Source organism: Halyomorpha halys, unplaced genomic scaffold (assembly GCF_000696795.3).
Source record: "Halyomorpha halys isolate HHAL.00 unplaced genomic scaffold, Hhal_1.1 Scaffold251.1, whole genome shotgun sequence".
NCBI classification, from domain to species: domain Eukaryota; kingdom Metazoa; phylum Arthropoda; class Insecta; order Hemiptera; family Pentatomidae; genus Halyomorpha; species Halyomorpha halys.
This window is the reverse complement of record NW_027106674.1, coordinates 1,533,838-1,555,879: the sequence shown is the minus strand read 5'-3', so window position 1 is coordinate 1,555,879 and position 22,042 is coordinate 1,533,838. Positions and strand designations below refer to the sequence as shown.

The 22,042-nt window shown below is 30.3% G+C and overlaps 1 protein-coding gene across 2 annotated transcripts in view; it reads left to right on the top strand.

Moving 5' to 3' along the window:
- Nucleotides 1-2,225: 2,225 nt before the first annotated feature.
- The window catches only part of Dyrk2 (Dual-specificity tyrosine phosphorylation-regulated kinase 2), a 279,497-nt gene continuing 259,680 nt past the window's right edge, over nt 2,226-22,042 (top strand). For both annotated transcript variants that reach the window (XM_014419786.2, XM_014419784.2), the window contains exon 1: nt 2,226-2,347. In XM_014419786.2, the coding sequence (XP_014275272.1) occupies nt 2,345-2,347 (3 nt within the window). In that variant the 5' untranslated portion in view covers nt 2,226-2,344. The remainder of the gene's footprint in view (nt 2,348-22,042) is intronic.

The window sequence follows — 22,042 nt, the reverse complement described above, 5'->3', positions numbered from 1 at the left end:
ACCCTAGACAATAAAACATTACCTTGACAGTTTCAAGTGTTTTTCAGACTGTTTCAACATATCAATAGTTGTATTATTTTACTTTTAAATTACCCATGTATATTATATTTTTAGTAGATATCTATTATTGTTAGTATTAATAGTGATAATTTGTTTATGCTTGCAATTAGTTTTATTTATTTTTTCCAAACCATTGTTTTTCTTAAAACTTATTTATTCAAGATTACAATAAATTAAAAAACAAATCAATGACTTTTCTTTATATATTTCTTTCCTTGTTAAACATTGTACCACAATGGTAAAACAGATTCAACAGTTAACTTGCTTTGTTTCTTCATATAAAAATGTATTTTGTATTTTAATTTGTAGTTTGAGATAAGGTACCATAATTTTAAAAAAACTTAAAACGTATGTTCCACTTGCCTCAGTTCATTTTTTTCACTTCATTTCAACCCTATAGGCCATTATTAGGGAAAATCCTTAATATTTTTGTATTAAAACTTGTCAAAGGCTATTATATTTAAATCTTTTAACTAATAAAGTATATCTTTAACTCAAAACATTATGAAATAAATAATAATTTAAATAGGTTATAATTATTACATATTATTATAACCTATTCAAATTATTATTTATTTCATAATGTTTTAACATAGAATTTATTAGTTGAAAGACTCACACATAGCAGCCTGTAAGGATTTTCTTCTTCTTCTTTAGCTTCTCTCTTTGGTGGCTCTCAGCGTAGAGGAGCATCCAGCCAGGAATTCTATTCTTCCCTATTTCTCACCAGGTTCCTCGCCTGTTGGAGGTCCTTCCCTCTTGCGCTACAGAGTTGCTCAATGTAGTTGACATATGATATCCTAGGGTGGCCCTTAGGTCTTCTGCCATCTGAGATATATTCCGTAGTCTTTAGAGGATCTCTGTGGTCATTCATCCTCTTAACATGGCCAAACCACTTTAGCTGTTAAGTTTCCAAGAGCTCTTTCAGTGGGGCTATCTGCAGTTCCTGATAAATCATTTCATTACAAACTCGGTCCCTCCTTGTTTTTCTAATCGTCCTTTGCAAAAATTTCATTTTGGCAGCAGTAATTCTGCTCTCCTGTTGGTCTGTTAATACCTAACTCTCCGCTCCATACAAGAGTAAGGGTAGATATACTGTCTTGAAAATGTGTAGCTTGACATCTTTGCCTACTTCCCTACCACAGGGTTACATATCTGGTAGTAAACTGCATTTGCCTTGTTAATCCTGTTAGATATTTCTGCGTCTACCTTTCCAGATCCATCTATCACTGTACCCAGGTATGTGAAGTCTGTCACCACTTCTAATGTAAGGATTTTCTAAATAATTAAAAGTAATTTTTTGGTAATAAAATTATCAACAATTTTTTAATCTGTCCCTTTATAACAGAAATGTTAGGGTTCACCTTCAAAACTGGTCTAAAATAGTTTTACAAAAATTTGTAAAATCTTCTACATAAAGGGTTTTCCTCAACAATAAGGCAGATGGGGAAGTTATAGGTCAAATATGTTTTATAATGGGATTTATTTACAAAAAAAGAAGATAAAAGTTCCTAAATTTATTAGGTCATTTCATATTTCAGGGGATTGATAACATAAAAAATAAAACAGGATACTTACTATCTGTATTATCATTGAATTTTATTATGTGGACCTATTATTTGTTGCAATCTGCTTTCCATTTATTTGTTGAAACAAAGAGGAATAATTAATATTATATTATGCAGTTAAAGTAAATATTTTGTTTGAGACTATATTTAATTTTTGTTATGATATTGTTTTAAAGAAATTATATCATTTTACTGTATGGGTTTATAGTTAAACCAAAAATTATTTTAATTACTTTAAATTAATTAATTAATATAATGTATGTGTATTTGAATTTAGTTTGATTACGGAGGGCATTATTCTGTGGTGTGTTATTGCTGTAATTTAAGAATGAATGATTGATAATTGAAATAGGAGGTATACTATCGAGAACAGATAGTCGGGAATTCAGTAAGTATTTTTTATCATGAAATAAATCCTCACAGATATCCTATCTATTTTCTAGGATATAATTTAAGAACAGAAACAAGACAGTCGGGACCTTTTAAAGGCCGACAGTTCTCGTAGACTGAGAGCTTCGTGAGAGATCGGAAAGATTCGGTTACGATCGGGTCGCCTTGGCAACAGGGAGGGCTTTGACACTGCTCAGTCTACGGTGCTGGAGCCGTGTGCCTTGTGTACGGTTTGTTATGGACTAACTGTTCTCTATCTCGTATTCTGTCATCTCTCACCTACCTCTCGCCTACGAGCAATCTCTTCAACATCCTGATTAACGTTTATGGTGAGCATAAAAGAACATATTTTATGTTGTATTATATGCATGTTTATGTCCCTATCAACGGCTATCAGTGTCTCTTGTCTTCAACTCCTCGAGACTTTAACGCACTGACAGCTGCATTCAGCTTACCTTTTTTCTTACCTACTTGCTCTATATATTTTCACTATATTCAATAGTCTTAAATATTATTTTTAACCGATATAATTAATATTTTTTAAAAATATAATCCCTCACATAAGACTATTTTTTCACTTCGCAAGCAGGATGCTTCAATTTTTGTTTGATTTCTATTCTGTAATAATATAAAATTGAAATTAGAAAATACTAATTCTATTTCCTGTCAGTTGAAACCTTTTATTATGAATCGAAAAATCGCACTTCTAATTGCAGTTCCAAGTCACATCTATTTCTAATAGAATTCCATTTTCTCTTAAAGCTGAATCTTTTTATTCTTTCTGATAAACCTAAAATAAATAAAAAATAATATTGAACAAAAAAATTAAACTTTATTATATTAAAAAAATAAAGAAAAATTATGATATGCATTATCTAGATTAGATGATCTTCATGAAAAAATAGGACTCAGCATTTCGTAGTACTAGTTAGTGTATATGATCTTAAAAATTCCTCTACACAGTATCAAGTTTTAAGTATAACCATTAGTATGAAAATGATTAGTTATGGATATGATTTCAACTTGTACATAAAGAAAACTACAAGATTCCAGAACAGTTATTGCTGACTGCATTGCGGCTTTGGGCATCCTGGGCTCAGGCAAAATCTTTATCTTTGCAGCTTTGTGCATTACTCCTGCTCTCAAAGAAATTTATTACCTGTATGTTTGGGTTCTCCTTGGCGCTATTTACAGACATTTCTTAGCATTTATGTATTTCTTCTTTAAAAACCTGATGTTCGATTCATTTAAAGTTCGTATCACCCTACTTCTTCCTAAGACAAATATTACATATTTTTTGTACGTTGACTTGCACTGGATGGCTTATAAATATTTTTGGATGGAATGTTAAAAATCTCATTCAAAATTTTTATTTACGTTTACAGATTATTATTTTTTTTTTAGAAGTACTAGCGGAAGAGCCTTATATTTAAAAAGAAAAAAGAAATTTTTTTTTTCCGAAATCATAAGCCACTCTGCTGTATTAAATTAATAAACGTTTTTTCCTGCTTAAGAGAACATTTTATTTATTTAAAAAAACAATTTCTATTGGCATTGGACATGAAAATAAAATGTTTGAAATCAATTTATTTCTGAGTAACTTTGTTTAGAGCAACCTATTTATTAATATGAATGTTCTATAATATGACTGACTGCTCGATAAAAAATATCTCTTGGAAAAATTCATTTATATTCAAAAAATTTTTCCATTTTACGATGAGATATATTTGAACTAAATTAGTACTTTCATGTTTTATTTGATATGGCCCTAAAGTTGTGACAAACAAATTCGAATATACTGACTACGAGTTAAACTTATATATATTTATATACCTTTCAAAAGTTTTGATTTTTGGAACAGAAAATTTAGCATGAATCGAGAATGTTATCTACTACTTTAGTAATATTCCTTATAACTGGTTCTAAATTTCTTATGATTTCTTCTCATGTCTTCTTGATTCTATCCCAGATTGCTCAGTGTCCGCAAGTTATCAGGAGTTTTAGTGTTCTTACACCATAAACCAAGTTTATTACAGAGGGTTCTAATTTAATGAAGTCAGGACTACAAACTAGCCAATTGATAATCCAAATATTGCTGACAAAAGTTTTGTAATATTTACCGCATTAAATATTACTAAATAAAACTCTTGAGAATACAAGTTTGCAAAGGATATTGTTAAGATTTCTTTAATGTTACGTAGCTATGCCCCTGGCCTTGGATATACTTGCACTTACACCTGGCACATGCTGCATATTACGTGATCAAGCAAGAACAGACCTGCCTTCCTTTTCATTCTTCTGATATGATCCTTAGCCAACTTTAACATAATTACTATTAAAAGGCCAACCAACAATACAATGAGTTTAACGCCTCTTCTATAATTTGCAACTATCGTCTCAGCATATTTTCTTCTTACAATTTTTGTACTAATTGCTAAACTACGTAACTTAGGAAGCCTTGGGATTCTATCAAAAGTAGTAGAAAACTTACAATTATTAGCATCTTAGTAAAACATTGGTTGTTGATTTTAGGTTGATCAGTTATCAATACTAGATTACCTTATATGCTGATTCACATTCATAGAAAAAGTGATATATAATTTTTTTTTCAATACGTAGGAGCCCAGATTTGGTCAGTTTATAAGAAGAAGATCTTCAATTTACTGTCTTCATAAATTATCAAAGTGTTAGCTGACTCTCAGTGTAACTCCACATAAGTGCAACCGCAATTTCGAGATACTTGAATAAGATGAGAAAAGTGAAACGTTGGATGGGTGCCAGATGAACTCAATGAGTGGCTCGATGTACCTATGTGTTCCATTCCAGTCCGGTTCAGGCCAAAAAAAGAGCCTTGTCTCTTTCTTCCGTAAGAGTTTTAACTTCCGTCGGGAAATGGATTGGGTATGACGGTTGATATAGGTCAGGTCATAGGGTGACGAAAAGCTCGGGAAATGCCAAAACCAGATTTATAGCAAAAAAAAAAAACTAATGAAGATATAGATCCCCTTGGGGGGAGGGAGGGGGGCGGACGGGAAGGGAATACCCCCTAGAGTTTGAATCATACCCTCTATATTATATTGCAACGAAATTGAGCAATTGAACCATAAGCATTTCCAAAAACAACCAGTGCAGATAAATCGTTATTGTCATATGCAGCTTCTCAAATGACAATCTAAAACCTTATTCTTCCGACTTGTCTCCTACAAAGTTTCACCAATTTAGACAATTTTATTTGTGCATAAAAGTTATGACAGATAAAAAAACAAAACAAAAAAGTTTTCTGACATATTTTGAGTTCTTGAATAATAATTTTCATTTGGTCTAAAGAATGTTGGAATAAAATTAACAGTAGTCATATATTTAACGTTTCAATCATTTGTTATGGTCATTTTCAAAATTGATATGAATCTTTTAACATTCTTCTACTATTATAGTTGGTATTCATTGTAAGACAGCCTATTTTATGACATCCTTGCCGATTTTTTATAGTATAAAACATAATCTAGGTATTTCATTACTGTGAATCAAATTATGTATTTTTTTTGTTTGTAGTTTTATATTATATCACTTTACAGTGGTGCTTAGTATATATCCACTAGCTTTACGAAAAATACAATTAAAGGTTCGATCTTTTAGAAAAATTACAACTTACAGAGAGAACCTACGTATTTTTCGTAAATCTAGTGAAGATATACTTAGCTAGCACCACTATGAAGACAAAGCCCACAGGTATGAGAAATATTTTTATCAACGTCCTTGTTTTTAATTGTTATCGATTTTTTTTTTAATATTATTAACAGAATTTAGTAAAATTTCAATTTCAAACTGGCTAAAATTTTTATCGTAACGCCAAATAAAATGTGCCTTATGTATCGATTATTTTTCATTCTACATTGAGAATTTTAGATTTGTTAATTGAGCTGACCAGGTTACTTAATTAGCTCGTCATAATAAACTTTCTTCCAAGTTTTCTTCGTTCGTAGTCCAATGGATTTATGAAGAACTTATTTTCTTGAACGACCTAAAAATAACTTCTTGCTTTAGCTGATGTTAAACTAAGAAGAGCCATTATAGAAACTACTAATTGCTCCCCGTTCCACTTTTGTTTTAGTTTCTCATCGACTCGGAGACTTGTGTTCCGTTCTAATGATCATAATGTCCACCAGGCCCTCTTTATCATCTACAGTAATTATAAATCAATTTCGCAGAACAGTTTTTGTTGTTTTTTCTAATCCACCTTTCCAAGAAATGAAATAATAAATGCCGTCCTACTTTATCAATCTGTAAGAATAATTACTTGTTTCCAATAATAATGCATACACAATTGTATAGCCATATGCCATTGTGCTGTTTGGTTAGCAGAGTAGTGGCCTACAATATCATTTATGGTCAATGCCAACAAGTAGATTTCTCATTATTTGGGGAAAAAATGTATCACGGACTACCAGAAAAAATTGCCATAATTTCAAGTTAAAAAAAAAATTGATGTAAGCAGAAAAGCAGAAACTTTTAGTGGGTTTAATTTTTACTTCTCAATGTAAGAAACTGAAAGAAATCCATCCAGTGTAACTGGGTTCCTAGATATAAACCTGAATAATAGTGTTAGATACTGTGTGGTATATGATGGCGTTTATATTATGTTCAAAAGGTTAAGACAACCGGTTTGCGTGTATCCAGAATGCATATCCGAGAGGGTGTACTCAGTTTCTCAATAGAGAGTAAGCGTTTACTGTTTACTGCTTATCAAGTTTCGTCCCACTTTGGGGGGCTTTATCTGGAAATTTCTTTTAAGAGATTTATCACTTAAAAATCTCCAAGACTTTGGTTAACAATAAATATTTTGTTACCCTGACTCTTCGTACAATCTATTACATGCGGTCGACTATTACTTTCCTATTTGCTGTTTAGTGTTTACCGAAAGAGAATTGCGGAATCATGAATTACAAAGAATAAGAAAAGTGTTAATTCAGTGGTACAGACAGCCATGTAGAATTTTCTCTTCCGATTGGTGGAAGAAACACATTCTAATTATGCTAATAAATATAAAATATCTTATGTTGAAGCTTTTTTAACGCTCAAAAGTAATTAAAATTTTCAAAATTGTTAGTTAATAGCAATTATAGAGGGTACTTTCGCTTTCCGTACAATGGTTCATCATCAGTTTTAGATGGATGAAGTGTCTTAAACAATTTAAAAAATGTCAGCGTACTCCTTTTCTTTAATCATTCTATTTCTCTTACCAAAATATGCGATCACCTTAATAATATAGAAGTTTGGAAAAATACCAAGTATGCTTCCTGCATATTCTTGTGAATTGAATTTATTAATCTAAAAACCAATTTTTTATTTAATTATTAAAATTTCCAACTGTGTGTAACATGTAAATATCTATTATAAATGGTTTTTCAGTGTTAAGTGTACTAACTAAACATATTAATTAATGATCTCAAAACAAGAAAAAAAAATCCTACGAAGTTATGTTTTGTTTGGGAGATATTCACGTCGTAAGACTAATACATAAATAAATATATATATGTTAAAAATACATTGAATGAAATATATACATTAGTGTTAATATTAAATGTTGTTCAAAGTATTACCTTGAGCATTCAGATAACCTTCACATCTTTCTTCCACAGTATCAGTAGCCGAACGGTACTGGGGTGTGTTACTTTCGGGCTCTCCTAATCAACCCCCCATTTTTAAAATCAAAAAGTAGAAAATAAAGCTACCCTGAAGCACCCTGTAAAATCTTAATAGTTGTTTTAAATGCGGTTGGTTGAGATTCGTTTGTAAAGTGTTCAAAACATTGTTAGTGAGATTTGATTAGTAAATGAAATCTGAAATTAAAAGTCGTAGAAGTCGAATTAAAATAAATATGGAGCATCAAAGTTTTTCTAGACAATTACTAAACCTGAACTGAGGGATTTAATTTTGGTACAGATATCGAGGATTCCATGTCACAGAAGAAGTTGAAGAATGATGGCCAATGAAGGCCTTGGACAGGTCTCAACTGGCAGAGGAGGCAAGAAATGGCTCAGGAATTCTAGAGGCTATGTCTCTCACACAGGCTCTTCCTTAGAATATGGCACTGTCAATAAAAATATTTCTTCTCTGTTATGATTAAGAGCGCCGGGAATCTAATTTCAAAGCTTATGTTTTTTGCCACTTATTTAATTGCCTTTATTAGTATTATTCAAGAATAGTCAGATTTAACTCTTAGGTTTTCGAGGAGTTTTGTAAACAATCTATGGTAATAAGCAGTTTTATAATTTCTGATAAATAAATGCGTGTGTATCTATGGATAAATAATGTGGTTTTAATGGTCGCCTAATATATAAAAAGGAATATTTGTTTGTTATTACTTTATGTGCTGCCATACCATTCATCCGATTGTGTCCGGCATTTTTGCTAAATGTTAAAGTTAAAAGGGAAGGTTATGGGCTATTCCGATTTTTTCAGTAAAAATTAATTACTAACAAAATTAAGCATTTTGTCTCTTTCTGAGAAATAAGAAAAACAAATTACTGATATTAAATGATTTTTTATTCGCTAAAAAAAAAAAAATAAAGAAAAGTAGTTTAAAAAAAAATTATTTTATGAAAAAGTAAATCATATTCGTTTATAGCGGCGTGTGAAACCTTTAAATACCATTTTTCAAAGAACTTAAAAAAAAATCACCTTTATTATATCATAAAAAGATTCATCTGGGGAATTTTTTTTTCTAGTGACCATTGTTCATATAATAGTTCATAACTTCTCCACATTTTATCCAATTCCTACAATACAAACGTTGGAAAGCTAAATGTTTGATCTTTTAACCTACAACATTAATGTAATTAGATATTTTCAAACGATTAGTTGAGCTGTGTTCTTTATAAAGTTCTTTATATTTTTTTATCTTATATTTTTATTTTATAATGTTGTTTACCGCTATAAACCAAATAGATTTAATTCGTAATTAATTAAATCATTAAAGTGTAAATAACTAAATATATTAATTTATATCAAACTTTCAATTGTGTTCAATTAATCTATGTGCATTCCGGCAATTGCCAAGCGCTCCCGAGTCTACTAGTTGAAAAAAAAATTTAATGTGCCTTTTTTTATGTTTTTCTATTCCTTTATATATTAATTTGCTTCGTTCTTGCTGCAAACTATGAAAAAAATAGTTTTTTTCTCAATTGAAATTTCTCTCATATTTTATGATTTATTCTGCAAAAAACAATTTTGTCTGTCGTCAAATTTGTGATCCGGCATTATAACGAATTTTTTAGTACTTAGATGGCCCAACTTTATTTTTATCTGATTATGTCTTTCATTTTCGCTTACGCGTGCACAAACCTATTTTTGTTGGCACAACTATATTTTGAAAACAGCTCGTCTGATTTTTTTTTCAAGCTGGAGGAAAGTTTGGGATTCGTGTAAACCTGGTATAATATAAATTCAGTCCCCTACTTTCGATTACCTATATGAAAAATGGATTTCCTGGATACAGCTGTATTTCAAAAACGGCTCGTACTCTAGGTGTCATAATCTAATAACAACTTATTGACTTTGATATAATATGTAATTATGCACCGAATAGAAATCTACGTAAATAAAATTAAAAACTTAAAAAGAAAAAGTGAACTTGCTGTACTGACCTATGTATTTGGTAATTTTTTTTTTGTATTTGTATCGCTAAATGATTTTGTTTTGGTAATTTTAATGAATTTATTTTATAATTAACTAAGATTTCTTTCTTTGAGATTTTACTGGAATAATTAGTGTTGGAAAATTTAAAAATGGTCTGAATAGCTGAGTAGTTGATAGTTGACTTGTAAACAATAAACAAGGAAGCTCTTTAATTTACAAACACTTTATTTAGAGCAGTATGGCATGCTCTAAACTCCAACTCTATTGAAAATCACGCTATCGTCACTAAATTATGTTGAGGGTCCCTCGGATATCGGTGTAAGAACCTCTAAGGGGGTCGTGTATAGTTGCGTGAGAGGTCAGAAATGTTTACTTTTCCTGATAAACAAAAAGAAGAAGGCTATTAAAGACATTTCGATCTATGAATCTACTACGACATTTCAAAACATTTAGACCCTTTAAGTATAATATTTTTATTATTGCCTAACGAAATCACTGCTTCATTATTTCTTTTGGTAGATTCTTTCTTCTTAATAAGTTTTAAAAAAAAATTTTTTTTTTTTTAAAAGATAGACCAAAAAAAATGATAATCATTATAAAATAATTATTTTGTATATGTTAAACATTTGTAATATACAATAAATTAAATTAGTATCTGTTGTATATAAATGTTTTGAAATCTGTTAATTTATGTTTGGGATTACGGCCTTAAGGTAGTATAATATTATTTAGGTATGTCTTCGCTTAAATGAATTATTTATTTTAATTTCGGTTATTTAATATTTAATAATTATTACGTTCGAGAGAGGTGCTGTCTGGTCTCCCATGACTTACATATTAATTGTAGCAGTATAAGGATGATTCACGCAGAAAGGGGCTGTTATATATAATTGAAACATAAAAACTATCAATTTTATAATGAATCTAGTTATGAATTAGAAAAATATTTTTGCAAACCGATTTAGAAAAATAGGCTTAAGACTGATTTTGCTGTTGCTTCTTATCAATATAGGCCACAGTAAAAAAAAAATGAATTCCACTCTTAAGATAAGATAGGACTTCTCATAAAAAAATCTGAAGCATGTAAAAACATGAGCATTGAAGTAACTTATCGAATCATAATGTTTTTATTTATAAACTCAATTCTTTATATCAGTGTCCGCCTTTGGGTGGGGCAATCTAGAGACATGTCGGGGGGACCGCCAGGAGGGCGTATGCAGCTTGTTGAGAATTATAAAAAAATACAAAACGTACAAAATGAATCAATTTTTCCTTATAAATAAATCAACTGAATCATAAACACATTAAATGGCATACTAAAGACTAATAAAACAAATGAAGAAATTAATATACCTAGTTTTTTTTCTTAGCTTTAAAACTTTTCTTTAAAAAAATTTTGCGATGAAAACACCAACAAGAAAACATAACTAACTTATTTTGTCTAGAATAAACAAAGACGTATTCTGTGACACAATTTGTTTTTGAGTGTTGCACAGCAGCAACCATCCCTTGACAGTTCACCATCCATTCAGTTTTGAAATTAAAATTTTTGTTTACTCATGGACACCCTCACTCAACTTCTTTTCGTGTCGAGTGAATGACTGTCGCTGAAGCAGGATAATGTTAATTTTAATTTTGAAGGATTTTTCACTTTTAACAAGTTCCGTTTATTTTCAGTTTTTAGTGAAAATAGAGTAAAATTCAATTGCTGACTATATTATTTCTTTCCAGAGGTTTGTTAACTAGAATGAATGATAGTTGGAAAAATTAATGGTTATATTTTTCATTATTTTGTTAGTGAACTGTAACAAACTGTAAAAATACGACGGTCTAGTTTACAAAAACTTTTGTGTGATTTTAATTGATGATTTATGACCCATTCTCTCTCTCTGAAAATTTTCGTTTAAACTTCTAGACACGAGTGATGATAGATCGTTGTGTTTAATTCAGCGGTCTAACATTGATGTCTGCAAAATATATGAATATTTTTTATTTACATTTGGTATAGTATATAGACATACATAGGGGATTGGTTTAGTAAATTAAATAACAATATAGTTGTGATAAATTATAATAGAGAAGGTTGACTGATATAAAAAGTTTTAATTTTTAATTTAATGTGAATAATTGATGAAATAGGGTAATCTGTGGACTGAAATTAATGACCTGGGCAGAATAGCCTGCATCAAGTTCTTTTTTTAAATGACGTGATTCTAAAATTGTATTAAGATTGCCCTTGAGGGTGGCCGAAATGTCGGACTTATAAAGAAATAAAAATTATTTTAAGACTAAAATTGGATAAAATATATCTATTTAAACGATAATAACCAGTCTCAAGAAATTGTAAAGATTATATATAAAAGAATTTCGTTTCTACCTCTAGGCACGAGTGATAGATCATTGTGATTTTTTATTCACATTTTTAATAGTATATAGACATATAGAGGGGATTGGCCTAGTAAATGAAATAACAAAAAATATAGATCAGATTTGTTGGTATAGACCTTTGACTTCAAGTTACCCCGTAAAAAGGAATCAATAGTGTTAAATCACACGATAGAAAGAGGAATTCTCCTCACCGAAACGGGAGAGGATACGACCAGAAAATGTCTCATTCAGTAATTGAATTGGCAACGTCTTCACTGTTGAAAACACGTGCCCCCACATTAATATCATCCAATTAAGGCTAAAAGAACTGTGTACCATGTCGCGATATCGAGGACCAGTAACATTCACTGCTTCACCAGCTTCATTTTTGAAAAAGTATTGGCTCCGTGATACTTATAGCTCAAAATCCTCCCCTCCCCCACAATTTGTGATATGTTGAGGATGCATTTGTTCGGAAATCATATGCTGGTTCCATAAACCCGAAGTGCAAAAATTTTTCCGATTAATAAAGGCATCATGGAAAATGTTCTTCATCGCAGAAAATTATTTTGTTTGAAAAATCGGCATCCATTTGTTATTGTTCAATAAATCATTCAACAAACTCCCTTCGGTTTACATGGTCATTAGGCTACAATTCTTGCGTCATTTTAACTTTTTAAGCACGGAGAGGCAGATCTTCGCTGTAGTGAGCTTCTTGAAGTTAGCAATTCTTGTCGCCGAATTGATGTTCCTGAATTTTCACCAACGCATTGCTTCGATATTGACTTCAGATCGAATTATTTTTGGATCACCTATGATCCAGCCTGCCTAAATTTTTTAATCACTCTCTTCACAGTTGACCAAGTTAAATCACTATTCCAACCATATTTTGTACGAAATTATCGAACTCTACCCGCCAGACTTTCATTACTTATGAAATATTGTTCAACTCGTTTTCAATCGTTTCAAACTTCATTTCTACTAACCCTAAACTAACCCCTATCATCTGTCAAATATATGTATATTAATATGGTTGACAAGACTTTTCTCCACGAATGATGTTAGATTAAAATCTTGCTTTAAGGTTGTTAAAATTTGATTAACTATAAAAAAGACAACTTGGTGTAAATTTCAAATATACAAAGATAATAAAATAGTTCTACTTTAAATATAACTAACTAAAAATCTATAAATATTTCTTTGCTTAGAAATTAAGAAAAAAAGAAAGTATAAAAATAAACTGCCAATAAATTACAGATAATTAGCACATTTAAACGAAAAAGAACTAATAATTTAATAATAAATTACTGATTAATTAACATATCTAAACGAAAATAATTGCAAAACAACTAATAATTTAATAATAAATTAAATATTATTTAATTAGTTCCGTTACTTTAAGAAGATTCATAAAATAAAAATGAAAACACGATTTACTTTAATTTGATAGCTTGGTTCCGAAAAATTGAATCAATTTACATATTGCTCTCTCACGTCGTGAAATGTTGATATTTTCTCTGAGTGAAGTGATGATATCTGGGCCAGTTTAACTGCTGTGAACTAAATGATCAGGTTCATTCCAAGATCAGAGCTTACAGGAGTAACTGGAATCAAATTGAAATTTATTTCTATCCGGGTAAACGATGGAGTTTTGTCCATTAGCTTGGCGTACTTGGGCTATTAGTCTTAATTCAATAATATGAATATTAAAGCTAAGATCTAATTCATAGAAATTTATTTTATGCCGACGTTTCGACTTACTTTGTAGGTCTTCATCAGGGCTGCAATAAAAAGATACAAAGTTAGAATTAATGGAAAGAGTGATAAATTATTATCTAAACTAATAAAGTGAACAGATACATCAAAATATTTATAATTTAAAAAACTATTAATTTAATAAAAATTAACCCAGCTGTCATATCTGTTACTACCCCCTATACCCTTTGAGGGGTCTCTGTTTAACTCCCACCTGATAGGTATCTTTTATTTTCTGTATTTCTTATTACTCCCCTTTATAGTATTATTTTTTGTTCTATTGTCACATTATTTTCTTATTAGTTTATATTATCATTTATCTTTATTATTTTTATATTGCTAATCCTGTTTTCTAAAGTGTTATTCTCATTCATACCTTTTACCCATTACACATTCTTCCTTCTACATTACATTTTTAAGTAATCTGTACGAACTTACCTGTTATACTAACCACTTTATAACAGTTATTATATCTCCTTATTAAATTAATAGATCTTTACAATTATATGTATATATTTTGATGCATCTTCAAGTTTTCAAGTTTAGTTAATAATTTATCACTCTTTCACCCTTACATTAACTCTGCATTTATGCCTTATTATTAAAGCCCTGACAAAGACCTACAACGTTGTTCGAAACGTCGGCAGAAAATAAATAAATAGTTATCACTGTTTTTTAATCCTTCTTGCCGCCGCCTTGACTATTTCCTTCATAAAAGAATCTCTATTGATTATACGGTAACGGCGGTCCAGAACAAAATCGATATCTTTGCTAAATAGATAATTTCCATTTTTTTTTTACAAAATCAGGGACTACATAACCAAAAACACACGCTATAATTTTTTTAAAAGTGTTCTTTATCTTTTACCCGGTCGAAAGACCCTAGCGTTATTTTTCTCGGTGAAGATAAGAAGGATTGTGCATCCGTTAGCTAAGAATATTGTTTATGTAGGACTGGTACCTAGGGATCTTGGAATCTATCTGATAAGAAGAGAAAGGGACATAGGAGAGGTAGCTATAAGTTGTGGGGTGGCTGAGAGTTAGTTATATCCAGTCATTATCTTTCTAAGCATCTGTTCCACGAGTCCATGTTTAATTTTTGCTACGCAGTACATGTGTCGCAACACTGACCTGTCTGCCTCTAATTGCATTGTATTTTTCCTTTTTTTTTTTTTTTTTGTTAATATGAATTATTTGATATTTTTTGTGCTACTAGTTCACAAAATAAGTTCAAAACTACATTATATGTCTCGGTAATTAAATTAAAACGTTTTTGATAAAAATTCTAGAAGGAAGGTTGAATTTATAAGTTTTATGAATTTTTATTTAGAATAACCAACATTGCTTATATTTACGTTTTTTTCATTTCGCCGATCTTTATTTTCTTCGTTTTTTAAAAATGAAATTAGAGTAAACAGAATGTAATTGTCAAAAGGATTGAAAAAAAAAATAGGAATGTGGATATCGACATTTGTTGCTGCCTTTGTTTATCAAGTATTCGTACAAGTCTTTGATTTGCTGCAAGTTGTAACCGTGTAGATCCAGCATAAAACTGTACCGTAGACTGGGGTTTCTCAAAGTGACAACCGTATTAGTGTTGTGGGACAATCTGTAAGGGATCTGAGTATTGAAAGTAACCTTAATATACCATGCTATCTTTGAAATACGTACAATTCGAAATAAAATCAATTTTTTGCTTCCTCATATGCCACTGTTTAAGGAAATCAGCTATATCTATGAACAATGAGCTGCTAGTACTTCCTATTTAAAAATGTTTTCCGATTCTAAATTTTACTATATGTATACTATATCAACACTAACTGAAATTATTGTAAAATGATACAATATTAGTTATTATCATAAGAAAACCTCTAAGAAGGAGATTATGAAGGAGACGGAGATGTTAATAATTTCTTTAATACATTAAATTCTGCTTGTTTTTACATTTAGAATAGTTATAAATTTATAATCAGAAATATCTCAAAACGAAGAACATCATCCTAGAAATTCTATAACAAATTGTTTTTTTTTTTAGAGATAATAAACTGTGTATATTCTGAGCTCTGTTGACTATTAGCCAACAAGCTGGATGAAATCTGCAATATTTCTCGGCGTTCAATAACATTAATGACTGGAAAAATCTGTAAAAAAAAAAAAAAAAAATAATGATCTAAAGAAGAGTATAATATACATTGATTCTTGCTTTACATCTAGTATTGAAAAGAGTAATAAATACATTAGAGAACTTCTTCTAAAGAGAAGACAGTTATTGTGAAATATGTCGAACAGTCAGAAAAAATAATTATGAAATAGTTATATATTAAATTATGAATTTTTATTTTATGCATAAATTGTCATTATTCCATTTAATATTTATTTTGTCTTAATATCTTCCGCTCAAGAAGTTCCATGGCAATTACTACAGCATCAAATTTTAAATTCATAAATAATAGGACCCGTTTTCTTACCCAGCCTGGGCAGCCATAAAAAATATCTCGAGAATCTGAAATAACATCTTTTACAACTGAGAACTTTATCACTAAGTAAACTCCAGATAAGAAGTTGCAGGCTTCACTTCACTGCAACTGAAAATTCACATCGCATGATACTACAATATAATGTGATAGGCTAAAGTAATATTTTTTAATAGTTATATAACTTTAGGAATTTCACTTATTTATTTATACTAGTTGATGAGTAGAGATGATCTAGGAAAGAATTTTACGGCGATATATTTACTAACTTATATACTATTAATTATTTGTTATATATATTGTTAACTTAACATATATTATATTACAATTATTAATTATATTTATTAACTTATATTTTTACTGCGAATAGGCGCTATAAAAAACAAATAAAAATACAAATTTGACGTCTCCCTTGTATGTCTTGTAGCCATTAGAATCCCACTAGAATTTGGCAAAATGACAAATAAAACAATAAAAATATTGATGAAAAAGAAATGAAATGAAATGAAATATTAAATCGACGGTAAGATGCTAATACTACTTGTTAAAAAATTCAGAAACTTCACAATGACGATCGAAACACTACCTTTCCTCACATCTAATTTACATATATTTTTTTTAAACAGTAGAATGATTGTTAGAGATTTTCATTCTATGATTAATCATTTTAATGTTGATATAGTATTTAGTAAAATATGGCGTCGGACAAAATATCGGATAGGTGGTAATTCATTTACATTAAATATAAATATACCTCCCCTCCACATAAATAAATGATGAAATATTAAGAGAAAAAGTTAAGTAATATTTTAAATTAGTGTTGTGGAATAAAGTAGAAAGATAAATTATATAACCATTTAAAAGTTATATTGTTGCATTGTTGTGACTGAAACTGGTCGGAACTACAAGACTACGAAGTGGATAGATATAATTAGCCGAGTTGAAAGATGGAGCCCTGGGAAGGAGAGCCATTGTCCCACAACAGTTAGTTACTATCTCAGTAGAAACAGTTGATCCACACTATCTTACTACACTAGTCTTCCCGTATTTAGTAACGGTACCTCTTTCGCCTAACACCTTCCCAACAAATCGTCACTAACTACTGATTTCGGAACTTTACTCATGACTTAGAAAGTATTATTTTTTAACAATAATATTTTTTATACCTATAATACTTCTTTTTTATGAGACCATATTCCCTTTTCATGTTTCTTTACATGTTACCGATATGGCGAAAACCAGCTACCAATTCTTCCATGATAAACTTCCCTACCACCGAAACCCACTGGTTTCTAATCTGGCTTCTTCATTAGCTGATAATCGTCTAACGCGTCTGAAAAGAAAATGGTCTCGAGATCTTCTCTAGGAATGTTCTTGGAGTTCTATCGAAGGGTAGATTTTCCACATGTCTGTATCATGTCATTATACAACTAACATCAAATTTACTTATTGCATATATTTTTAATACAGTTCTAAATATCAATAAATAAATAATTTAAAAAATAAAAAAAGATTTTCTTTTCAAACGTTTTGGAATTGCTCCAATTCTTCAAATAGGCTTGTTAACACGTCAAAGGTCAACCATTTCACTTCTATTTATTATCATTTAACATCTTTAATTGGCTATTTGTTTATGTTCTAAAAAGCTCTTTTAAAAAGTAGTAGCTTATTTGGAATGCTCATTATGATATTTCACACGGCCCCCTTCATTGATTTTTTTTAAAATATTTATTTATTGCTATTTACAACTGTATATTATAATACATTTAGTAAATCTGATCTAAGTTAAATTGGAGTGTTACAGGCGTGTAGAGAAACTACTCATTGGTAGCACTCTAATGACATTTTACATTAACTGGTCTCGTGGCCTGCTTCTTTTCAGGCGCCTCGAAGGATTGTCAGGAATGGAAGAGGATGCAAGATTAGAAACTAGGGGGTTTGAGAGGTTAGAGACCTTTATAGATTAAAATCAATCTTTATCAGTATATATTTCTTCGGTACATCTTTTTTTTATATTATAGCTTTATGTTTAACAAAGTGAATATAAATGCTATAATGCATTAAAAATAACCTACAAGATTGATTTACGGTTACAGTAACATAATAATAATTATCTGTCAGCCGGATTCGAACCTCTGTCACACAGTGCCTTATCACTGAGCCAGCCCGCTTTCCATATATTATATGGAATGAAATAGTTAAATAGACATTAAGTATGGGCATGCTAAATAGCCAATAAGATATGTTTTTTATTACGTGTGTTAATATCGGACGTTTATAGTTGTTCGTTAGTAATTACTTGTTTAAATAATTTTTAAAAATGTAAATAAATTCATAGAAGTAACCATGGCAATACCTTTGGCGATTCGGACGTCAGTTTCCGTTACGAGACCTGAATTAAGGAAAACAAAAATTAAATATTGAATCATTTAAAATCATTTGAAAATTTCCAAAAAATATAAATGAATGAGATTAAATTAAAATGTTAAGATGAGTGGTTGTCTTTTTAAGTCATTGGTTATGTTTTCGTTTGATTAGTTAGGAAAGGAGTCCACTGTCATTGTGAAGACTCCAAGCTCTACTCGATATATCCTCCTCCTTAATTCACACCATAGTGTGGAAGCAGACATACTTTCGATCTCAATTGCTCCTGAGGAACTGCACCAGAAAGCCCCGGAAACAGAGGAACCGATTAACTTGGTTTAGTGAATGACAACAATTTCTTCCTTATTACAATATAATAATTTATTTCATATTACACAGCAACGTTTCAGGAGATTTCCCCCATCTTCAGGCTGCTGATAACAAAAAACTTATATTTAACATATAATTATTCTCCTATTAGTCTTATTAGCTAATATCTTATAATATTATTGTCATTAATGAGTAAAAATTTTTTCAAATAGTCATACATTGCAGGAGAACAATTACTTTTCTTTTACCAAGTTAATACCTTAAGAATCTTCCAGTCAAAGGATTATTAAATTTAGAGGAACCGATTTTATGACAGATCATAGGCCACAAATGTATCTACATATATATGGTACCAAATAGGGTTGATCATAGCAATCTTTTTAATAAATTAAATTTTTATTGCGTTCTGTTAATAATTGCTAAAGTGAACAACCAACAAATAGTCGTTTCAGTCTCATAAGAGGATACAAATTTGGCCGCTTGTTCAAATGATGCCTTAGGCAGTTTACGACGAACGGTAAGGATGATTTGATGGGATTTGTTATAATTTATTTCCCTAATCCAGGTTTAAGACCACTCTTACAGCTTCGTGATAAGTGATTAAAGAATTAGACAAGCATGTGTCATCGACATTCGTTAATTTTTAAGACATCAAATGTATTCTTCTTCTCAATGCCATTCACTTATCAATGCAGATTGTACAATTATTTTTTCCTTTCTTATGCCTTTTTGGACTTTTACTAGCTTAAATAGATATTGTAGGAAGATAGACCGGTCTGCAGTCAATAAAGGTATCAAAATAGTAAAAGAAAACCCAACGTTTCGCCCCACTTTAAAGGACTTCGTCAGGGCTGTCAGATTCAAATCTCTACTCTAGAAAACTCATTTCATTTTTGAGTTTTATTGTAATTATATTAAGTGATATTTGTTAATGTTCAAAATGAATATGGAATCATTAATATACCAATGAAGGTTCTTAATCAATTAAGGGAATAATGTATTGATGTTGCGGGGTCAAATGTTGAAAATAAATTTGAAGAAAGGAATATGGTCCGGGTGCGGTCAAAAAAACTCAAATAGAAGAATTATACTATTTTATTGAGCCAATGTTTCGGCCCACGTTGCAGGGCTTCGTCAGGGCTAAAAAAGATACAAACACATAGTTACAAATGGAAAAAAAAAAGAAGAGAAAAAATAAAAACAAAAACATAAGTGTAAAATAACAGGGGTATAAAATGTAAAAAAGTAAGATAAAATAAGAAAAATTAAAGGTTGTAAATAGTAAATGTAAAGAGTAATAGTAACAGATAGATAAGAAAAGAAATATAAATAAAGAGATGTAAAAAGATTTGTATTCTTTTTTCTTTTTACATCTCTTTATTTATATTTTATTTAATATTTCTTTTCTTATCTATCTGTTACTATTACCCTTTACATTTACTATTTACAACCTTTAATTTTTCTTATTATATCTTACTTTTTTACATTTTATACCCCTGTTACTTTACACTTATGTTTTTGTTTTTATTTTTTCTCTTCTTTTTTTTTTTCCTTTTGTAACTATATGTTTGTATCTTTTTTAGCCCTGACGAAGCCCTGCAACGTGGGGTGAAACGTTGGCTCAATAAAATAGTATATTTCTACTATTTGAGTTTTTTTGACCGCACCCGGACCATATTCCTTTCATCTTTACACACGGTCAATCAATAATCTTCCAGTATGAAAATAAATTAGTTATCATATTCAATTGTTGAGATCTCTATTTCAATCTGACAGCTCTGGTGAAGCCCTAAAAAGTGGGGCGAAGCTATGGTTTACAATAAATAGTTTCCTTTTACTATTTTGATACCTTTATTGACTGCCACTGGACTATCCTCCTACAATCTATTTCATACGGTCAACTTCATCCAATTTAAATATATATTCTTCAGCAGATGCATTCATTGTTATTTTGAATTTATTTGCATTTTAAAGATGTATTAATGTTTCACAATCGAAATTCTTTAATTATTCAAGCGATTACTGGGCAGAAAGTCCGCACTACTTACTTTTGATTACTTTTGTTTAACCAGACCCAGTTATTGAATGTAAATATTTGGAAAAATAAGGTTACCCAGATCCGTTGATCAATCCAAGCTCCTTACACCCCACATTCATTTAAATGGACTCGAACAAAAACAGATGGCCTGACTTGACACAAACTGTATCCGTTAATCGAAGGCATTAGTAGGACTTACGCCTCCACTCTTTACCAAAACGGAACTTTAAATCGGTCCATTGGTACTGCCATTCTAGAATGGAATCTGGGTTGTTTTTATTGGATCGTTTCATTTGAAATGTCAGTTTTATTTGGAAAAGTTATTTAGTAGAACAACTTTATTAAATTAAAACATTTTATTCAAAATATTCACCGTCAATTTCCCCAACGTGTTATTAACTTTTTAGTACTAGAAATGAAAAATTCATGGTTTTGTTAAGAAATGAAGTCAGAAAATGGGTTTTTGACCTGATAATAGTTTTCAGAATTTTTACCAATAAAGAATTCTTGACCAGATGGAAATCTGTCGAAGATAAGTCTGGCGAATAAGGTGGGTGTGGAAGGACTTTGTAACCGAGCTCGTCAAGTTTGTTCACTGTCCGTCGTGAAAAATTTTGAGTATAGGTCGCTTCCGATTAACCTATGGAAGTTGTTTTTTGTAATAAGTTTTTTTATCCAATATCTCAATATAACTGCAGTACGATGTGGATGGGATGGTGGTTTCACTTCTAGATAAATAGGAGACATGAATTATTCCTGCCATCGATCACCACACAGAAAGTAATAATTTTTTGGGATACAAACTTGGTTTTGACAGGTGCCTCGGTTTTTTTTTCATACTTAACCACTAAGCTGACCGACTCCTTTTGTCATATAAAGTCCACTTTTCAAAACATGAGATCCTTTCGTGTAAATGATATTTTTTGCCTAAACGCATGTCGATGTCAAAAATTCAACCTTACTAAATCAAATGATCCAAACGTTTAAATACTTTTTTTGACTTATGAATGTAAGTTTTCATATTTCTTGTATTGAAAATTTCTACATTGGGTAATATA